At 39.5% G+C, this 18,975-nt stretch overlaps 1 protein-coding gene across 20 annotated transcripts in view; it reads right to left on the reverse strand.

The window, feature by feature from the left end:
* The window catches only part of LCOR (ligand dependent nuclear receptor corepressor), a 121,912-nt gene extending 103,260 nt beyond the window's left edge, over window positions 1-18,652 (reverse strand). For 4 of the 20 annotated variants that reach the window (XR_014071400.1, XM_081550719.1, XM_081550696.1 and 1 more), the window contains exons 1-2: window positions 18,521-18,652; window positions 17,423-17,496 (exon numbers count right to left, since the gene is read on the reverse strand). Coding sequence is in view for 5 of the 20 variants with exons in the window: in XM_081550656.1 (XP_081406782.1) it covers window positions 17,423-17,496; window positions 17,782-17,867 (160 nt within the window). In the remaining 15 variants the exon portion in view is untranslated. Of the gene's footprint in view, window positions 1-17,058; window positions 17,124-17,422; window positions 17,497-17,781; window positions 18,294-18,516 lie in introns of those variants that run through there. The other 16 variants (XR_014071394.1, XM_081550712.1, XM_081550688.1 and 13 more) reach the window with 11 other exon arrangements.
* Between the last annotated feature and the right edge of the window lie 323 nt (window positions 18,653-18,975).

Below are 18,975 nucleotides of genomic sequence, written 5' to 3' on the forward strand. Positions count from 1 at the left end.
AAAATTTTCAGATAATAAGGTATAGGAGATGGTGTTGGAAACAGATGTCTGTTCTTTTTATTTCAAGAATATATTACTTAAGTTCTTCAGTCTACTTCAATCATGTTTGTGGGCTGACCTGATATCATGAACCAATAATTATAATGCTGTTTCTTAGTAAAAAGTGTAAAACAGAAACAGCCAAAAATGCAAAATAAAATGAACTCTTTAACACCCAGATGGGCACTCTATATTAACACTGTACTTGGTACTTAAGAAGGTTACTGAAGAATTCACTAAGAAAGAATGAAAGGAGTGAATGTCTTACAGGAGTGAGTCTATTTTCTCAACTTACTAAATCCTCCCCATGCTAGATTTTGTTATGTTCCTTTCTGTACAGTATCTTCCCAGTCAAATCATCCCTCCCCATTTCCATAAGGCCAGAGAATCTAGCTTTTACATTGCTTACCCATAGCAAGCTACTAATGTTCTGTTCCCCTTAGAAAAATATAGTGTTTCTAGAACTTAAAAAAAAAAAAAACTGTTACTTTAGTAAGGACTTCTGGCTGTAAGTGATAAAAACCCAAACTAAATAGGTCTGAGCAAAAAAGGATAGTTATTGACTCTCAAGTAGGGTTTTTAGAACTCCCTTCATAAACAGTTGGATCCAAATGCAAAGATATATTTCTCTCCCCATCCATCACTGTGTCTGTCTCGCACAGAAGAACAACACTTCACTTGCAGGCAGGACATCCCCTCACGGTAGGTGCTTCCTGCTCATAGGCTAGTAGCTTAGCTACCCCAGAGAAAAAGAGATCTTTCCCAAGAATGCCACCAGCCAGTCTCAAGGCTGATCCCCACTCACTGTGACCAACAGCCAGGCATAAGTCACAGAATTGAGTGAGTCAGATTCATTCAAACCTCACTGAACTCAAGAATATTTGTTAGGAAAAGTGGCTCCCTAAAGGTAAGCCAAGGTACAGCTGCCAAAAAAGAAAGGAAAAGATTCTGAGAAGACAAAAACAAAACATGCAGTACAGAATACTTGATAAAACAAATACATCCTTATTCACCAAAATAAGGGAGAAAAAACTTAGGGAAAAAACTAAAAATCTAATTTACATGATTACAATTATCTAAAAGCCTATAAGCTCTGAAGTCAGATACTCCCAGATTCAAATTACCAGTTCCATCACATTTATTATTTAATCATTCTAATTCTCTGTTCTTCATGGTTTTTTAAAAAAAAAGCAATCACACTATTTGCAGGCTGACTGTACAAATTAAATGAAACATGTTAAGTATATACTGTGTGCTTGATGAATATCTACTGTCATGAACACTTACATGAAGAAGTGAAACTGACGTTTTCTAAGGTAGATTGCAAATGGACCCAATTATTCATCCTTTCATATATCTAGGCCCTATGCTATGTAAGTTTATAATTCTCTCCTCCCACCATCTCCCTAGGCTCAATCATGTGATCTGTTTTAGTCCATGAATATACTAGCAGAAAGTATACAACAGGGGCTTTAAAAATTGCTTCATTATTTCTGCCTGCTTTGTGTACTTCCGCCATGCCACAACAGACCCAAAGTGGCCTGCTAAAGACTAGGAAGAAAGGTGAACAGTCTAGTTACTGTTGTCATTCTAACTTATGTCAACCTACATCAGTCAGCACATCCCCAGACATGAAGCAAATTCAGTCAAGCTGCCTAGACAATCCAGAGTTGATTATATGAAAAAACAAGCTAAAATATGTATTAAAAAAAAACTTTAATGAGTCAGAGATAAATAATTTACCTGGTGAAAACTTAAAAGTAATGGTCATAAAGATGTTCACTGAACTGGGAAGAATATATGAACACAGGGAGAACTTCCACAAAGAGATACAAGCATAGCAAACAGAAGTCATGGAGCTGAAAAACATAACAGAAGTGAAAAATATACTAGAAGAGTTCAAAAGCACACTAAATGAAGCAGAATAAAAGATCAGTTAATTCAAAGACAAGCTAGTAGAATTCACCCAATCAGAGCAGCATAAGGGGAACAGAATGAAAAAAAGTGAAAATAGCTTAAAGAATTTATGGGACAGCATCAAATGGACTAATATTCACATCATACAGCTCCCAGAAAAAGAATGCTGTTGCTGCTGCTGCTAAGTCGCTTCAGTCGTGTCCGACTCTGTGTGACCCCACAGACGGCAGCTCACCAGGCTTTGCCGTCCCTAGGATTCTCCAGGCAAGAACACTGGAGTGGGTTGCCATTTCCTTCTCCAGTGCATGAAAGGGAAAAGTGAAAGGGAAGTCGCTCAGTCGTGTCCGACTCTTAGCAACCCCATGGACTGTAGCCTACCAGGCTCCTCCATCCATGGGATTTTCCAGGCAAGAGTACGGGAGTGGGGTGCCATTGCCTTCTCCGCCAGAAAAAGAATAGAGATGGGTAAAAGTCTTATTTGAAAAAATAAAGGCTGAAAACATCCTTAACAGAGAAGGAAACAAACATCCAGATCTAGAAAGGCCAGAGACTTCCAAGCAAGGAATCCAAAAAGACACATTATAACTAAAATGCCAAGAGAGAGACTATTAAAAGCAGCAAGACAAAAACAACTTGTTACATATAAGGAAACCTCCATAAGCCTATCAGCAGATGTTTCAGCAAAAACTCTGCAGGCCAGAAGGGAGTGGAACATATATTCAAAGTGCTAAAAGAAAAAAACTTCCAACTAATAATACTTTACCCAGAAAAGTTATTATTCAGAGTGAAGGAGAGAGAAAGAATTTTCCAGACAAGCAAAAGTTAAATTCTTCATAACCACTAAACTGGCCCTACAAGAAATGTTAAAGGGACTTCTTTAAGCTGAAAAGAAAGGCTGCTAATTAGTAATAAGAACACACATGAAAGAATAAATCTCACTGAAAATGTAAATATACATTAGAAAGAGTAGTGGATTAATTACTTACAAAGCTATCAGGAAGGCTGGGAAAAAAATAAACAATAAGATTACAATAATTGGCTACAAATGCAGTTTCAAGAGGGAAGTTCATAGCAATAAATGCCAACGTCAAAAAACAAAAGTCTCACAACATCCAACTTGACATGCAAGGAACTAGGAAAAGAACAAACAAAGCTCAAAGCAAGCAGAAGAAAGGAAATAACAAAGATTACAGCAGAAATAAGTTAAATACAGACTAAAAAGACAACAAAAAAGATCAATGAAACCAACAGGTGGATCAAAGGGTAAACTTTCAAAATTGACAAACCTCTAGCTAGACACACCAAAAGAAAAAGACGACTCAAATAAAATCAGAAATCAAAGAGGAGATATTAACAACCAATACTACAGAAATACAAAGGATTCTAAGAGACTACTATGAACAATTATATACCAACAAATTGGACAACCTATAAAAGACAGATAAATCCCAACAAAAGTGTAACCTACCAACACTGAAATCATAATGAAAAATAAAATCTGCACAGACTGGATACTACAAGGAAACTGAATTAGTAATTTAAAAAAAAAAAAAAACCTTTCAGCAAACAAAAGTTCAGGACCAGACACCCTTCACAAGTGAATTCTACCAAACATTCAAAGTAACAATCCTTCTGAAATGTCAAAAACTGAAGAGGAGGGAACTCTGCCAAACTCATCTTGTAAAACTAGTATATTCTGATACCAAAAGCAAACAAGAACTCCACAAGGAAAGAAATTATAGGCCAATATTTCTGATGAACAAAGATACAAAAATTCTCAACGAAATGTCAGCATGAATTCAACAATACATTAAAATACAACAATATATAAAAATACACACCATGATCAAGTGGGGTTTATTCCAGAGATACAAAGATGGTTCATCATCCACCAATCAGTTAATGTGATACACCAGTATCAACAAAATGAAGGATAAAAATATGATCATCTCAACTGTCCAACACCAGCTCTGGGAGTTGGTGTTGGACAGGGAAGCCCGGCGTGCTGCAGTCCATGGGGTCGCAAAGAGTTGGACACAACTGAGAGACTGAACTGAAATGACTGATTATCTCAACAAATGCAGAAAAAATCATCTGACAAAATCTAACATCCATTTATGATAAAAACCAAAAAAAAACCCCAAGTATAGATGAAATGTACTTCAACATAAAAGAGGCCATATATGACAAGCCCAAAGGTAACATCATACTCAACACAGGAAAGGTGAAAGCTTCTAAGATCAGGAACAAGACAAGGATGCCCACTCTCATCACTTTTATTCAACACAGTAAGTCCTAGTTAGAGAAATTGGGCAGGAAAAAGCAATAGAAGGCATCCAAACGGCAAAGGAGGAAGCAAAACTGTCACCATTCGCAGATGACATGATACTGAAAACCCTAGACTCCAATCAAAAGACTGTTAGAATAAACAAATTCAGTGAAGTTGCAGGATACAAAATCAGTACACAAAAATCTGCTGTTTCTATACACTAATGATAAACTCTATGCAAGAGAAATTAGCAAATATACAGATTCAATGCAATCCCTTTTAAAAGTTCCAACAGCATTTTTCATAGGCATAAAACAAACAATCCTAAATTTGAATCAAAAAAGACCCTGAAGAGCCAAGGCAATCTTGAGGAAGAACAAAGCTGGAGGCATCACATTCCCCGATTTCTAGTTATAGTACAAAGCTAGAGCAATTAAAACAGTAAGGTACTGGCATAAAAGTAGAAACATAGATCAACAGATGGGAGAAAATATTTGCAAATGATATATCTGATAAGGGCTAATATGGAAAATTTATAAGGAACTCATACAACTCAAGACCAAAAAAACCCAATAACAAATCCCCCCAATTTGACTGAAAACTGGGCAGAAGATATGAATAGACATCTTTCCAAACGAGACATTACAGATGGCCGGCTGGACATCAAAAGATGTTCTACACCATTAAGCATCAGGGAAATGCAAACCAAAATCACAATAAGATAGCACCCCACATCTGTTAGGAGGGCTATTAGCAAAAAGATAAGAAATAACAGACATCAGTAAGGATGTAAAAAAAAAAAAAAAAGGAACCCTTCTGTACCACTGGTAAGAAAGTAAACTGGTGCAGCTACTGAGGAAACAGTATGAAGGTTCCTCAAAAAATTTAAAAACAGAATTACCATATGATCCAGCAATTCCACTTCTGGGTATTTTCCAAAGAAACTAAAAATGCTAATTCAAACACATGTATGTCAGGAATTCCCTGGCAGTCCAATGAGTAGGACTCTGTGCTTTCACTGCTGAGGACCCAGGTTCAATCCCTGGTCAGGGAAATAAGATCCCACAAGCAACACAAAAAGGCAAAAAAAATAATATGCACCCCGATTCACTGCAGCATTATTTACAATTCTCAAGATGTGGAAACAGCCTAAGTGTCCATTCATGATATATGAATGAATTAAAAAAAAACAAACCTGTGTGAGCACGTGTATACATACACACATAGAGACATACAGAATATTGTTTAGCCATAAAAAAGAATGAAATCTTGGACTTCCCTGGTGGTAGTAGATAAGAATTCACCTGCCAATGCAGGGGACACAGGTTTGAGCCCTGATTCAGGAAGATTCCACATGCTGTGGAGCAACCAGCCCCGTGTGCCACAACTACTGAACCTGTGCTCTAGAGCCCATGAGCTGCAACTATTGAATCCTTGAGCCACAACTACTGAAGCCTGCATGCCCTAGATCCTGTGCTCTGCAGTAAGGGACGTCACTGCAATGAGAAGCCCATGCCCCTCAACTAGAGAGTAGACCCTGCTCTCCACAGCTAGAGAAAGTCCACGTGCAACGAAGACTCAGTGCAACCAAAAATCAATAATAAAAAAAAAAGAAGGAAATCTTGCCATTTGTGAAAACATGGATGGGCTCATGGCATCATGCTACATGAAATAAGTCAGAGAAAGAAAAATACCCTATAAGGTCTGTTAGATTTGAAATAATTAAACAAACAAGCAAACAGACAACTAACCAAGCTCACAGAGAGAAAAGATTGGTAATTGTGAAGAGTGGGGGAGGAGTACGGGGTAGGGTGGAGGGTGGGAGAAATGGGCAAAGTCTTAAGGAAATAAACAGAATAAACAAAAGAAGATTTATTTACATTATTTTATATGAAATGCAGATTATAGCTATTGTCAGCTAAATGAAGCCAAGTTTCTCTCACCTCTTGTTTAGCTAATATTCTTAGTGAGAAAAGTTAGCAATATTATTTTGCATGAGTTTGAGGAGCTATTGCCCATTCCTTACACATCTTGCTTTGTACTTCAAGATAAACAGAACAAAGACAAACATCTTTGAGTACATTATTTAGCATTTTATAAAACAAACAGCTTTGAGTACATAATTTAGCTTAGCCCTCTTACCCTGCTATACACAATATGAATATTCTGTTTCCTAATGGATTTCATGTCAACTGTCTCCAAACTCTTCAACAGTAGAAGTCAACACAGTAATTTTTCTTAAAATACTATAATTAGGCTCTCCAAGACGTTCTCATTTTACAAATAAGGAAACCAAGATACAGAGACATTAAGTGATGTATCTGCTTAAAAATCATACAGTTGTAGTCATACTTATGCCAGAACCCAGTGCTCCTACCATGAGGTTTTACCCACTCCACTGACCAAGATGCAACTACTGGTTAACCTAATACAATATTTTGTTTTTTTAACTTAGGAAAAAAAACATGTAGAAGCTCTCTTAGTTGGCAAAAACCAAAAATTGAGAATGTTTTTGCTATTCTATCCTGTAGGATATACCAATAGATGTAATAATGTTAATAACACACGTTACTACCATTACAGAGAAATTGTAAATATGCAAACGTTTTGGAGAGACCAAACACAGTGCAACTTAAAATCCAGAAAGATCACTGCTCTCTATTACAAAAAAATATTTAAAAGAAATTATATTGTATTTTTTCAGAATATATCCAAAGAGCAAATTTTATGGATCAGAAAGTTTATTTTAAGGCCATCTATTATTTATTAAGCAAAGAAAAAGCTCTTTGCCTCCTTCTAAATCATCGCAACCTTCCTACACAGTATTTACTACAGGAATAAGCTGAAATTTCTCTCTACATCTCATAGCTGGTAAAGTGTGAAGATAAATTTGTACCCAAGTCTGCCTGACTCTTACTCAAAGCCATGTTTTAGTATTGCTTTAATATATATTTCCAAAATGAGCCTGTTATTCTTATTATATCCAAGTATTTTCAAAATGGGCCTGTGAATGTGGTTAACAGTTGGAGAGCTGAGAGCAATTAAACTTCTGAATGTACAGCACATTTAATTATCTCTTCCATCTATGAAGATACAATCTTTAAAGGGTTAGCTAGATATGGGTAATATTTGAAATGCATTTAAATTCATGCCAAAAGTTATTTTTTAACATCATGTGTCTTACCTATTAAAAAGTTCAAATAGTCTTCATATAACTCGGTGTAAAAAAAAAAAGTCCATCAACAGATAAATGGGTAAAGAAGATGTAGTATACATCTACAAAAGAACATTACTCGGCCATAAAAAAGAATGCAATGTTGTCATTTGCAGTAATATGGATGGACTTGGAGTGCATTATGCTAAGTGAAGTAAGTCAGACAGAGAAATACAAATAGCATATGATACCACTTATATGTGGAATCTAAAAATACAGCAAAGTAGTGAATAAAACAAGAAAGAAGCAGATTCACAGATAAAGAGAACAAACCAGCAGTTATAAGTGGAGAGAGCAAAGAGATAATATAGGACTAGGGGAATTAAAAAAAGCTACTATGGGATTATATGAAATCATGTATGTGAAACTTCTGAAAATTGTAAAGCACTAAAGAATTTAAAGAATCATTTGACTTTAAAAAAACTATAAAACTCTCACATCCATAAATGGCTACTGGAAAAACCATAGTTTTGATTAGACGGACCTTTATTGGTAAAGTAATGTCTCTGCTTTTTAATATGCTGTATAGGATGGTCATAGCTTTTCTTCTAAGAAGCAAGCGTCTTTTAATTTCATGGCTGCAGTCAACATCTCCAGTGATTTTGGAGCCCCAAAAAACAGTCTCTCACTGTTTCCATTGTTTCCCCATCTACTCCCCATGAAGTTATGGGACCAGATGCCATGATCCTGGTTTTTTGAATGTTGAGTTTTAAGCCAAACTTTTCACTCTCCTCTTTCACTTTCATCAAGAGGCTCTTTAGTTCTTCTTCACTGTCTGCCATAAGAGTGGTGGTGTCATCTGCATATGTGAGGTTACTGATATTTCACCTGGCAATCCTGATTCCAGCTTGTGCTTCATCCAGCCTGGCATTTCGCATGATGTACTTTGCATATAAGTTAAATAAGCAGGGTGACAATATACAGCCTTGACGTACTCCTTTTCTGATTTGGAACCAGTCTGTTGTTCCATGTCCAGTTCTAACTGTTGCTTCTTGACTTGTATACAGATTTCTCGTATCTAAAGAATATCTAACAAAACGTTAGATATTACTTGCATGCATGCATGCTCCATCACTCGAGTTGTGTCCAACTCTTTGCAATGCTATGAACTGTAGCCTGCCAGGCCCCTCTGTCCATGGGATTCACCAGGCAAGAATACTGGAGTGGGTTGCCATGCCCTCCTCCAGGGGATCTTCCTGATCCAGGGATTGAATCCACATCTCCTGCCTCTCCTACATTGCAGGCAGATTCTTTACCCACTGAGTCATCTGGGAAGCCCCAGACATTTTCATATAGTTTTAAGAAATACGTCCTATTAAGTAGTTTCATAAATACATAAATATTAGTCAGTTAACAAAGATGAACCTCTCACTTTTTCCAAAATAAAGTTTAAGTCCTCAGGAAAACGGAAAAAAAACATCAAAAATTGTCTGGGTCATGAACATCTCTGGTTCCTTGTCTTTGCCACAATATCAGCTTACTTTTTATCAGTGTTATTATATCAGAATTCTCCACTAATCTACATTCTCTTGCTTTTAAAAGATCAAAATCCATGGATAATTCAATCTTCTTAATAGTTTAACAATCTTTACCAAAACAACGTGTTCAAGTTGGACTGTCATTTATGTGGGCTAAGTATTCTTAGAAAAATTAAATCCCATACAGGTGTACAGCTTCTGATAATTCCTACTTATTCTCAGTTTATGTGGAAAATTCTAGTTGCTCTTATCTTTATTTATGAATTCACCCTTGTCTATCACCAATAAAATATAACAATCTTTGATTTGTGTATGTTATATAAAAATTAAATGGAAGTTCTTTGTCTAAGGAAAAAGGGGTTAAAGGGGACTGTTATCTTTTAGATAAGAATGTTTGTACACTGGTAGCCATAAGTCATGGGTCTTAAAACGGCTATCAAGAGGCTATATGGATCTGATTCTTTGTATATCTCTATTTTAACATGCCAAAATCTATTTCAATAAATACTGCACAGTAAAAAGCTATCCATAAAAAATATATGTATATACACATAAATATTGATTGCACAAGTATGACATGGAACACAGCCCTACCACTTTAATCACACCTGCTTTTCTTTTGAAAAAGATATACAGCAGAATGTCAGCACCTCTTAAAAAACTGTTAGAAAACTAATCCATATTATCTCATTGTTTTCACCCTGATGTATTCTCTTTTCAGAATAAAAACATGATCCAGTGTTCTTGCCTGGAGAATCCCAGGGACGGGGGAGCCTGGTGGGCTGCCGTCTATGGGGTCGCACAGAGTCAGACACGACTGAAGCGACTTAGCAGCAGCAGCTAGATAGGATATCTAACATATTACGTATTATAAAAATATCGCTAAGGATAACTAAGGTTTCCAATATGTAAACAATAAGGAAAATTTTAACACACTGATCACTGAACACAGGGCATGTATTAACTAAACCATTTTTAAAGATATATTAATCACATTAAACACTCATGGAAAAATCACCAGCTTAAAGGTTTTTTTCAGTAACTATTCCCAAAGATTTATGGACTTCTTAGCCCACCCTAATCAAAGTATCATTTTATTGTGATAAGTTAAATCAATGCCCATTTATACAAGATAAACTTTGTCAGCTTCCTTACTAGCTGAATGAAAATTCACTTAACACATATGACAAGATTAGTAAGTATTTGTATCATTAATCATGCAGTTAAAAAGCCACATTTCAACATGGGCACATATTCACAAACATTTACGTTCCTCTTGCTTTTTATTCTTAGTGAAGCCAAGGAGCTTCCCATTTTATTTTGATGGGAATTTCTCTCATTTATATTTGTCATATCTATTGATGTAGTATTAGTCTAAGATAGGTGATGCTAAATTACCAAAATAGCGTACGTTTAAAAACCTGTCAAATTGCTCCTTCCTCGTTTCAGCTATTATCTACTACTCAGCAACTTCCCCTTCCATCACACATTCTGAAACACTTACTGCCAAGTACCAAGTCTAAGCCACAGTCAAAAAGTTAGAACTGAAGAAGCATTTGACTAAAATCTAAGAATCCTGAATCTCGACCTCAATCGTCTTTACCCTGGTTCACCACTCTGTCCCCATCTGAGGTCTGTGGGAAGGATATGGACGGAAAAGGCCAGGTACCCACACCCTGTTAATATAAGGTTTTTGTTACAAACTTCAAATTGCCCTGTGAACTAAGCTGGTCCATGTGGAAGGCTCATCGAGCTTAAGACTGGGGATCACCTGGATATCCTTTGTTGTCTTTTCTCTTCTAAGCCTAGATGAATTACGTTGTAACACGAAATAACATTTTTTACAGTAAATTCACATTTTCAGATGTGGGATTTTCTTTTACCAAGCAAGACACAACCTGTGGACCCTTTTAAAATTAGCTGTTCTTCCCCTTTATATTGGGAGTTTTAGGAGTGGGAAAACATGACTGTACCCTCTGGAAATCTCTAAAAAGTCAACTAATAAAAGTATATATAATCATTAATAATGATAAAATAAACTAATCATAAAACCAAACAATAGTCACAGACTATCTAATATTGAGACTGAAAATGCTCATCGTATAGCAGTCTTTCCAATAATAATTCTCATGGGAAATAATATTGGTGTTCGCATCTTCTAACCCAAAAAGTCAGTCATGACGTATATCACCATTAACAGAGGTAGAAAACTACTATATAATTTCATACAGCAATTGAAGCAAATTAAGTTAAAAAATCTGCCTATGGAAAAGTTCAGTTCTGTATTTTACTTTTACCTGAGAAGTTAGATAACTATTTCAAAAATTAAAATATCATAAAATTATTTCTGTGGGTAAGAGGGAAGCATTTATGCTAAGGGAAATCCCCCTTATTACGTGAAAGTTATTACTCAGTGTTGCCCAACTGACAAAGTTTTTTAATGTCCATCTTTAGCACTTTAAGTTTCTAAATTAAGACAATAATATAAAGTAGAAGTTTTCTAAAAAAAAATATAAAATGTGTGAGGCAGATAAAAGACGGTAACACTATGAACACTAGACACAGAACAGAGTCAGACAAAATGTCTATATAGAGAAAAGAGATCCTTCTCCACTCAAAGCTTGGTTATGTACTGTCCAAAACTCAGGCACACGACAGATCCAAATAACATGGTTTACCACATAATCTGAACTTGAAATATGAACCCTCACTAAAAAAGGCAAAAACATAGATGATCTGGATAGCAAAGTATATCTGCATTATATGAAACATCAAAGAACAATTTTAATAGTTCCTAGAAGAGGATGTTGAAGCAAGCCTTTCCTGAGAAACTCAAGTTTGTTCTGATCACTGCTACTATATCCATTATTTCCTTCACAAGGTATGCTGCAGATTACCTTCTATTATCAAATTGAGGGTACCACGAGAAAAAAAAGTTTGCAAATTATATACTGATGTGGGTCTCGTATCCAGAATATACCCTTACAACTCAACAATATAAAGACAAATAACTCAACTTGGTGGCTCAGTGGTAAAAAGAATCTGCCTGCCAATGCAGGAGACTCATGTTTGATTCCTGGGCCGGAAAGATCCCCTGGCGCAGAAATTGGCAACCCACTCCAGTATTCTTGCCTGGAGAGCAGCATGGCACAGCATGGACATTCAAGTTATTTCCAATTTGGGGCTTGTTATTAGTTTGCTAGGTTTGCCAAAACAAAATACCACAAGACTAGGTGGCTTAAACAACAGAAATTTATTATCTTATAGTTGTGGAGGTTTTCCCACAAAGATTATTATGTTGTATTTTCATTTTGATTAAGTTCAAAGTGTTTTCTAAATTCTCTTTCGGTTTCTTTGACCATGGGTTATTTAGAAGTACGTTATTTTGTTTTCAAAAATTAGATTTTCTATAGACCTTTCTGTTGTTGATTTCCAAATTAATTATATAGTAGTCAGAGAACATGTTGTATGATTTCAGCCCTTTAAATTTATTGAGATTTGTTTTATGGCCCAGGATATGATTAGTCTCAGTAAATGTTCGGTGTGCTCCTGAGAAGAAGGTATATTCTGAAGTTGGGATGGATGGAGTCAAACAGTTTCATAGTGTTGCTGAAGTCTGCTAAATTTTTGCTTATTTTCTGTTTACTTAATTATTGAATCTACTTAATTATATGAAATTAGCTAGTAGCAAGCTTCCCTGGTGGCTAAGATGGTAACGAATCTGCCTGCAATGCAAGAGACCTGGGTTTGATCCCTGGGTTGGGAAGATCCAGAAGAGATGGGAATGGCAAGCCACTTCAGTATTCTTGCCTGGAAAACTCTATGGACAGGGGAGCTTGGGGGCTACAGTCCATGTGATAGCAAAGAGCCAGACACAACTGAGCAACTGAACAAGGATCTGAACAGACATTTCTCCAAAGAAAATATACAAATGGCTAACAAGCACATGAAAAGACATTCAACATCAAATGTCATTAGGGAAACGCATATCAAAACCACAAATAGATACCACTGCATACCTACCCACTAGGATGACTATAACCAAAAAGACAGACAGTAACAAATGTTGGCAAGATCACGGAGAAACTGAAATCATCCTACACTGCTGATGGGAATGTAAAATACTTCAGTTGCTTAACAAAACAGTTTGGCACTTCCTCAAAGTTACAACAGTTATGTATATGACCCAGCAAGTTCACTCTGAAGTACATACCGAAAAGAAGTGAAAACAAATGTCCACACAAATAATGTTGCTAATGTTCACAGCAGCTTATTCATAAGAGGCAAAAAGTAGAAACAACTGTCTCACAACTGATGGATATACAAAATATAGTATGTCCGTAGAATGCAGTAATATTTAACCGTAAAAAGCACTGAAGTGCTGATACACGCTCCTACACGGATGCATTTTGAAAACAAGAAGCCAGACACAAAATGGCCACATATTATGATATTACATTTATATGAATTGTCTAGAATAGGCAAACAAGGACTGGGTCATAGTAGAAATGCAAAATGACTTCTAACCAATATAGTGTTTCAGTTTCTTTTTTTGGATATGAAAGTATTAAGACAATTAGATAGTGATATGTGCACAACCTTCACAAAAAACTAAAAACTACTGAACTGTATACATTAAGAGTGAATTTTTATAGTACATAAGTTATATCTCAATTTTAAAAAGAAAAAAAATTAAATTCAGGGTATGGACCACTGGACTTGGAATACTTCCTGCAAACAAGAGACAGTCAATAAAGTTAGCGAACAGTTCACACTGGGATTATCCCAAAAGCAATGTGCAAGTGTAAGAAACATGAAAAAGATTTTTTAAAGTATTTTCAAATGAAGTCAAGATAATTTGGAGGGTAGTGACTAACAAGTCTTTAACTTGAAACTACAAAAAGTAACAGCTTTGTTTATTCACATCTACCCAATACCCAGATTCCATTCAGCAGAAGGGTGGACACAAATGAAATAAGAATCAAAAGAGAAGTTCAGAAGCACACCAAAGCCTCTCTGCTGAGCTTTCTGAGCCAGTCTGCAAAGCAGAGGAAAAAAGAAAATCTCATTATTTTATATATACCTTTATTTGCTATAGAAAATACTCCTTTACTGTTTCCAAGTACCAAATACAACCTCTAAAGGATGAAAATTTGCCAATACTAAGTGTACTTTAAGAATGAATATGCCATTGATTTTAGGGAAAGTCAAAAACGAGTTTTGTGCAAAGTACAGCTTCCAAATGAGTGAGCTTACTCAGAAGAGACACTGCTGTGAATGACAATATTGTCTCTGCCAAGCTGAGTTAAAAAACAACTAATATTATTGTAGAGTTTTACAATCGAATCCTTAAATAAAGGAAACAATCCTCCCCTGAGCTAAGGAGAGAGGTGTGTAGCATACCCCAACTAGCCTAACAAAGAGACCACTTTTTAACCTGCACTAGAAAATCCAACAATTTTTCTCTGCAAACCTATAATCTATACACCCCCTACATGAAACACAGACTGAAGTTTAAACAGATTACTCATTCTAGTCCTTTTATATTTCTGCTTGTTGGAACACCTTTTCCATTTTCATCAAAATGAAGCAAAAATCCACGACCTTCATGAAGCTTTCCTTCGTCATCTCAGGCAATTTTTTTCACTTCTGAACGAACCTGCTTGCATCTATCCTATGGCACATTTTGCCTTGCACTGAATACACTATATTTTTTCTAATGACTAAATAGTTCTTCAAGGTTAAGGCAACTTCCCCAATATCTTTGTTTCCTCACAGTGCCTGATATACAAGACATATGCTTAATAAATATTTAAATAAAGTTTGTCCTCAACTAACTGCCTTCTGCTCCTAAAAACAGCACTAGTGCAAGTAGCTAAGCAATTAGGCAAGTACTCAGAAGTGGCAATGGAGAAGGAAATGGCAACCTACTCCAGTGTTCTTGCCTGGAGGAGCCTGGTAGGCTGCCGTCTATGGGGTCGCACAGAGTCGGACAGACTGAAGCGACAGCAGCAGCAGCAGAAGTGGCAAGTCCCCACAGACATTAAATACCTAATTTTCTCTCTGGAAGAGATTCCATGCCATTCTGTGTAACTCCATAAGGCTAAAAAAATGGCATTATTCAGATGCTTCCTATAACTGCTCCAGCTATAAGCATATTTGAGGGAATCGGAACAATTTAAAATAACTCTGTTAAGTCAGAGACTCATCCAGCTATCCTTTTTCCAGCAAGCTAGAGCTAAGTGAAATCATCACAACTTTCCCTAGACTGGGAAGAGTTTTTTGAGAATACAGCAAGGATGAGGAGCACCCAAGCAATAAGTTACATCATATCACGCAGCAGAGAGAACCTTGATCTTCCCAGAATGGAAGCTCATTCTAGTCCCTGAGGACTCAATAATCAACTGGCTACCAAATATCCATCTTGATCATCATCACTGTCTGAACCTGCTAACTCCAATTCAACTAAAACTTAATAACAGAAACACCAACACCTCTACTTCCACCTCCACAGTCATAACCCTCACCCCTTTCCAAAAAAAAAAAGGAGGGGAGTATTAAATTTTGGAAATGAGTGAGAATTCACTTGTAATCCAAAGACTGCTATAAATTAAATATCATTTAGAAAGCAATGACCCTAAAGTATTAAGATAACCAGTCAAGAGAATCAAATAGAAGATTAACTGTTCAGAACCAATCCCATTAAAATAAAAGAGGAATTATTACATTTGCTAGTGACAGAGTTGCCTTTGAGATTGTATATAAATAAGGAGCATTGCCACCTCTCTTACACATAGAAAGTTAACACTACAATTTACATAGAACTGTCTTCTTAAAGAACAAAATTACGTACAATAAAAGAGAAAATATGAGACCCAACTGATTTTAATTGGGATACTATTGACTATGTATTACTCCTAAGATTAAAATACTGATCTGCACTCTGGACTCTATAATCTCCTGAACTTTACTACCTTGCAAGTGGAGATTTAGAGTTAAAAAAATGCTTTTAAGGAAAACTGATAACCAGATTAAAATCCTCCCTCAAAAAATGAATCTAAAATTTGATATTCAACTCAGGTTATCTACAGAAGGATTTTATTAGGGAGAAAAATAAAAACACTTTGTCAAGCAGCAGTAACTCACCACTAACACTAAGCAATGACTGATAAAAAAGTGGGGGGCGGGAGCTGAAGCAAGAGGGAAGAACTCTAAGCAAACAATAAGATAAACAACCATCTAAACCAAAGCAACAGTAATTTAAGAAATCTATAGGGTTATAATTATCAATTTCATAATCTTTTAAAAACTAAAAAGTCCTTCTGAAAAAAAATCATTAAAAAAGTGAAAGAAATAAAAGAACTAAAAATTCTGCAAAATAACATCAGGATTCTGTATTAACTCACAATTCTGAAAACTCATTAATTTCATGTTTCTCAAAATCTCTACATGCCTTATAAGGTCTCTCATATGACAGTTAGAAATAATACATAATTTTAAAAGTGCTAAAGCCGACGTTACATTTTAGGAAATGTAAAATAGACTCAAAGAATAAAACCAGCAGAGACAGAGCAGAGTAAATGATAACTGATAACCAAGAGGCTGATTCCTTAAGGACAGAGCTTGGATTAGTAGTAGGGAAATTTTAAAATATAGCCACAACACAAATTACGCCAAAAAATGAATTTATACCTTTACTACTCACACAAGTATATGTTTTAAAATGTCACTTTTAACCTGTGGACAATCAAAGTGATACCAGATACCTTAGAGCATTGTTGCCTATATTAATTTAATTACAGTCTAAATCCTAAACAAAATTCACATACACTTTCATAATGAAACGCCGTATAAATGGAAAGGTTTATATTCTCTAACTAAAAGTTACCTTATTTTTCACTTGTTTGAAGTTTCAGTTTTGTTTTTCAATCTATTACAGAAAATATCCCATGCGGGACGTTGTAAAGGGCATACCCTCCTGTCAAGCCAGAAAGCTCAAACACAAAGACACTGAGCTAACCAAGTGCTGTAATTCTTCCAAACTGAGCTTCTCCACACCCCCCTCTACCCTTCCCCCCAACAGATATGTCTATTAAATCAGTGTCTGTTCTCCCCCTCGCACAACAAAGAGAACTTCTCACCGCATGAAATTGCCGCTGAATGGACACCAGAAAGCAGGATTTGCATAATTCCTTCCAACGAAACCCTGTCGGGAAGGAGGGGATGAGGGGCCCAAGAGAACGGATAGAATCTCCTAGATTCTGTTGGGAAGACCAGGATTATTCCCCACGGTGGGGTGGGGAGGGGTGGGGGGTTCGAATTCTGGGTCTCCCCGAGGACTGGGCGTGGGGGACGGAGAACGACGAGACAGCATTTCCCCACACATCAGCAGCACCGAAGCAAAGATGGGGAAATAACAATGCTGGGGGACAGGAGAGTCAGACACTGGACGCACTGGGGCTACGGGGCGGCGGGCGGAGCGGAGACACCACACGGGCCACTTACTTTTTGGAGGGGGGTTAAATATATGAGTTAAGCCCTTATGGTCCCGCCGGCCGCCGCACAGAGGGAAACGGGACCTTGGGAGAGAAAAACAGACAAAACACACAGTGTGAGAGGCGCTGCTCCGCCGCCCGGCCCCTCCCGGGGCGACCCCGTCCACGCTCCCTCTGCCCGCGGGGAAAAAGCCACCAGAGGCGGCCCGAGGTCCGGGAGGCGGGCGGCAGACAAGGCGCTCGGCCAGGCGGCGGCTGCGGAAAATCTCCCAGGAGCGGACAAGACCACTGCTCGGGCTTCCCGGTCGCACCCGGTCCCACCCCCTTCCACCCGCCGCGCACACACCGAACAGAAATACACACACACACCGACCCGAGCGTCGAGGATTAACTCCCCGGCCGGTGCCGCCACCGCCGCCCGCAGAGGAAGTGCAGCCGCTGCCCCCCGCGGCCATGACACCCCACTTGGCTCGGTCAGGCGGACCCGGGGCCTGTGACAGCTCCGGTTCCCTCCGCCCCCATCTCCACCTCACGCCTCGCACACGCCCGAGCGCCGGGCGCCCGCCCGCCCGCCGCCCGTGCACGCGGGGACAGGGGCGCGCGCCGCTGCCGCGCGTGGGGGAGGGGCTGCGTGGGACGCGGAAGGCGCCGGCCAGAGCGGAGCAGGAGGCCGAGCCGCGGCCCAGCACGCCCCCGGCTCCCGCGCTCGGCTTTGCGGGACCAGCGGCTGCGCCGCTCCCGCTCCAGTGGCAGCGGCGCGGGGCGAGTCTCCACAATAAGCCGGCGGCGGCGCCGGGCCACCGGGCAGGGATGGAGGGAGGAGAGAGAGGATAGGAGGGGCACGCGCTCCCGCCCGAGAGCCCGCCCCGGGAAGAACGCGCGAAGGGGAGGGGCCGGAGCGCGCGCTCGGGCCGGAGCCGGGAGAGCCCGCCCGGAGGTCGCGCGCGCCCGCACTCCGGGGGGTGGGGGAGGGGGCCGCCCAAGCCAAGGAGGGCGGGCGGGCCGGAGCAGCAATAGCTCTGTCCCGGCTCCCTCCCTCCCTCCTCCGGGGCGGCCGGCAGCGGGGCGGCCCAGGGGCCGAAGGCTGCCGGGAGAGGGTCTCACCTACACAGTGAATGAGCTTGTGGCGCCACGAGTCCAGTTCTTGCCGAAAGCCGCGTCTCTCAACGGAGCATTGCTGCCGCCTACACACCCTCGCCATCTTCTGCCGCCCGCCCGGCCCTGCCTCCGCCGCGGCCCCGCGCACGCCCAGCCGCGTCGCCCGGGGCCGCGCACGCACCCGCGGCCCGGGCGTCGCGCCTCCCGCCGGGGGCGGCGCGGGGGCAGGGCCGGCCTCACCTCGCGGTGGCCCCGACGTGGCCCCGGGGGTGGCTTGGGCGCGCGCTCTCCCCGCACACAGCGCCGCGCGGCCGTCTCTGAGGTGCTTGCTTCTCGGCCGTCTCCAGCTTCCCACGGCAGGAGCTCGGCCCCACGGGCCTCGCGCCGCCGCCGCGCTGTCCCTCAAGGCCACGGCTGTCCCTGCTTTTCCCTTCCCGGTGCTTTTTGTTTCTTAAACCAACCCTG

Source organism: Giraffa tippelskirchi, chromosome 2 (assembly GCF_054371585.1).
Source record: "Giraffa tippelskirchi isolate mGirTip1 chromosome 2, T2T-mGirTip1v1.2.pri, whole genome shotgun sequence".
Lineage (NCBI taxonomy): Eukaryota > Metazoa > Chordata > Mammalia > Artiodactyla > Giraffidae > Giraffa > Giraffa tippelskirchi.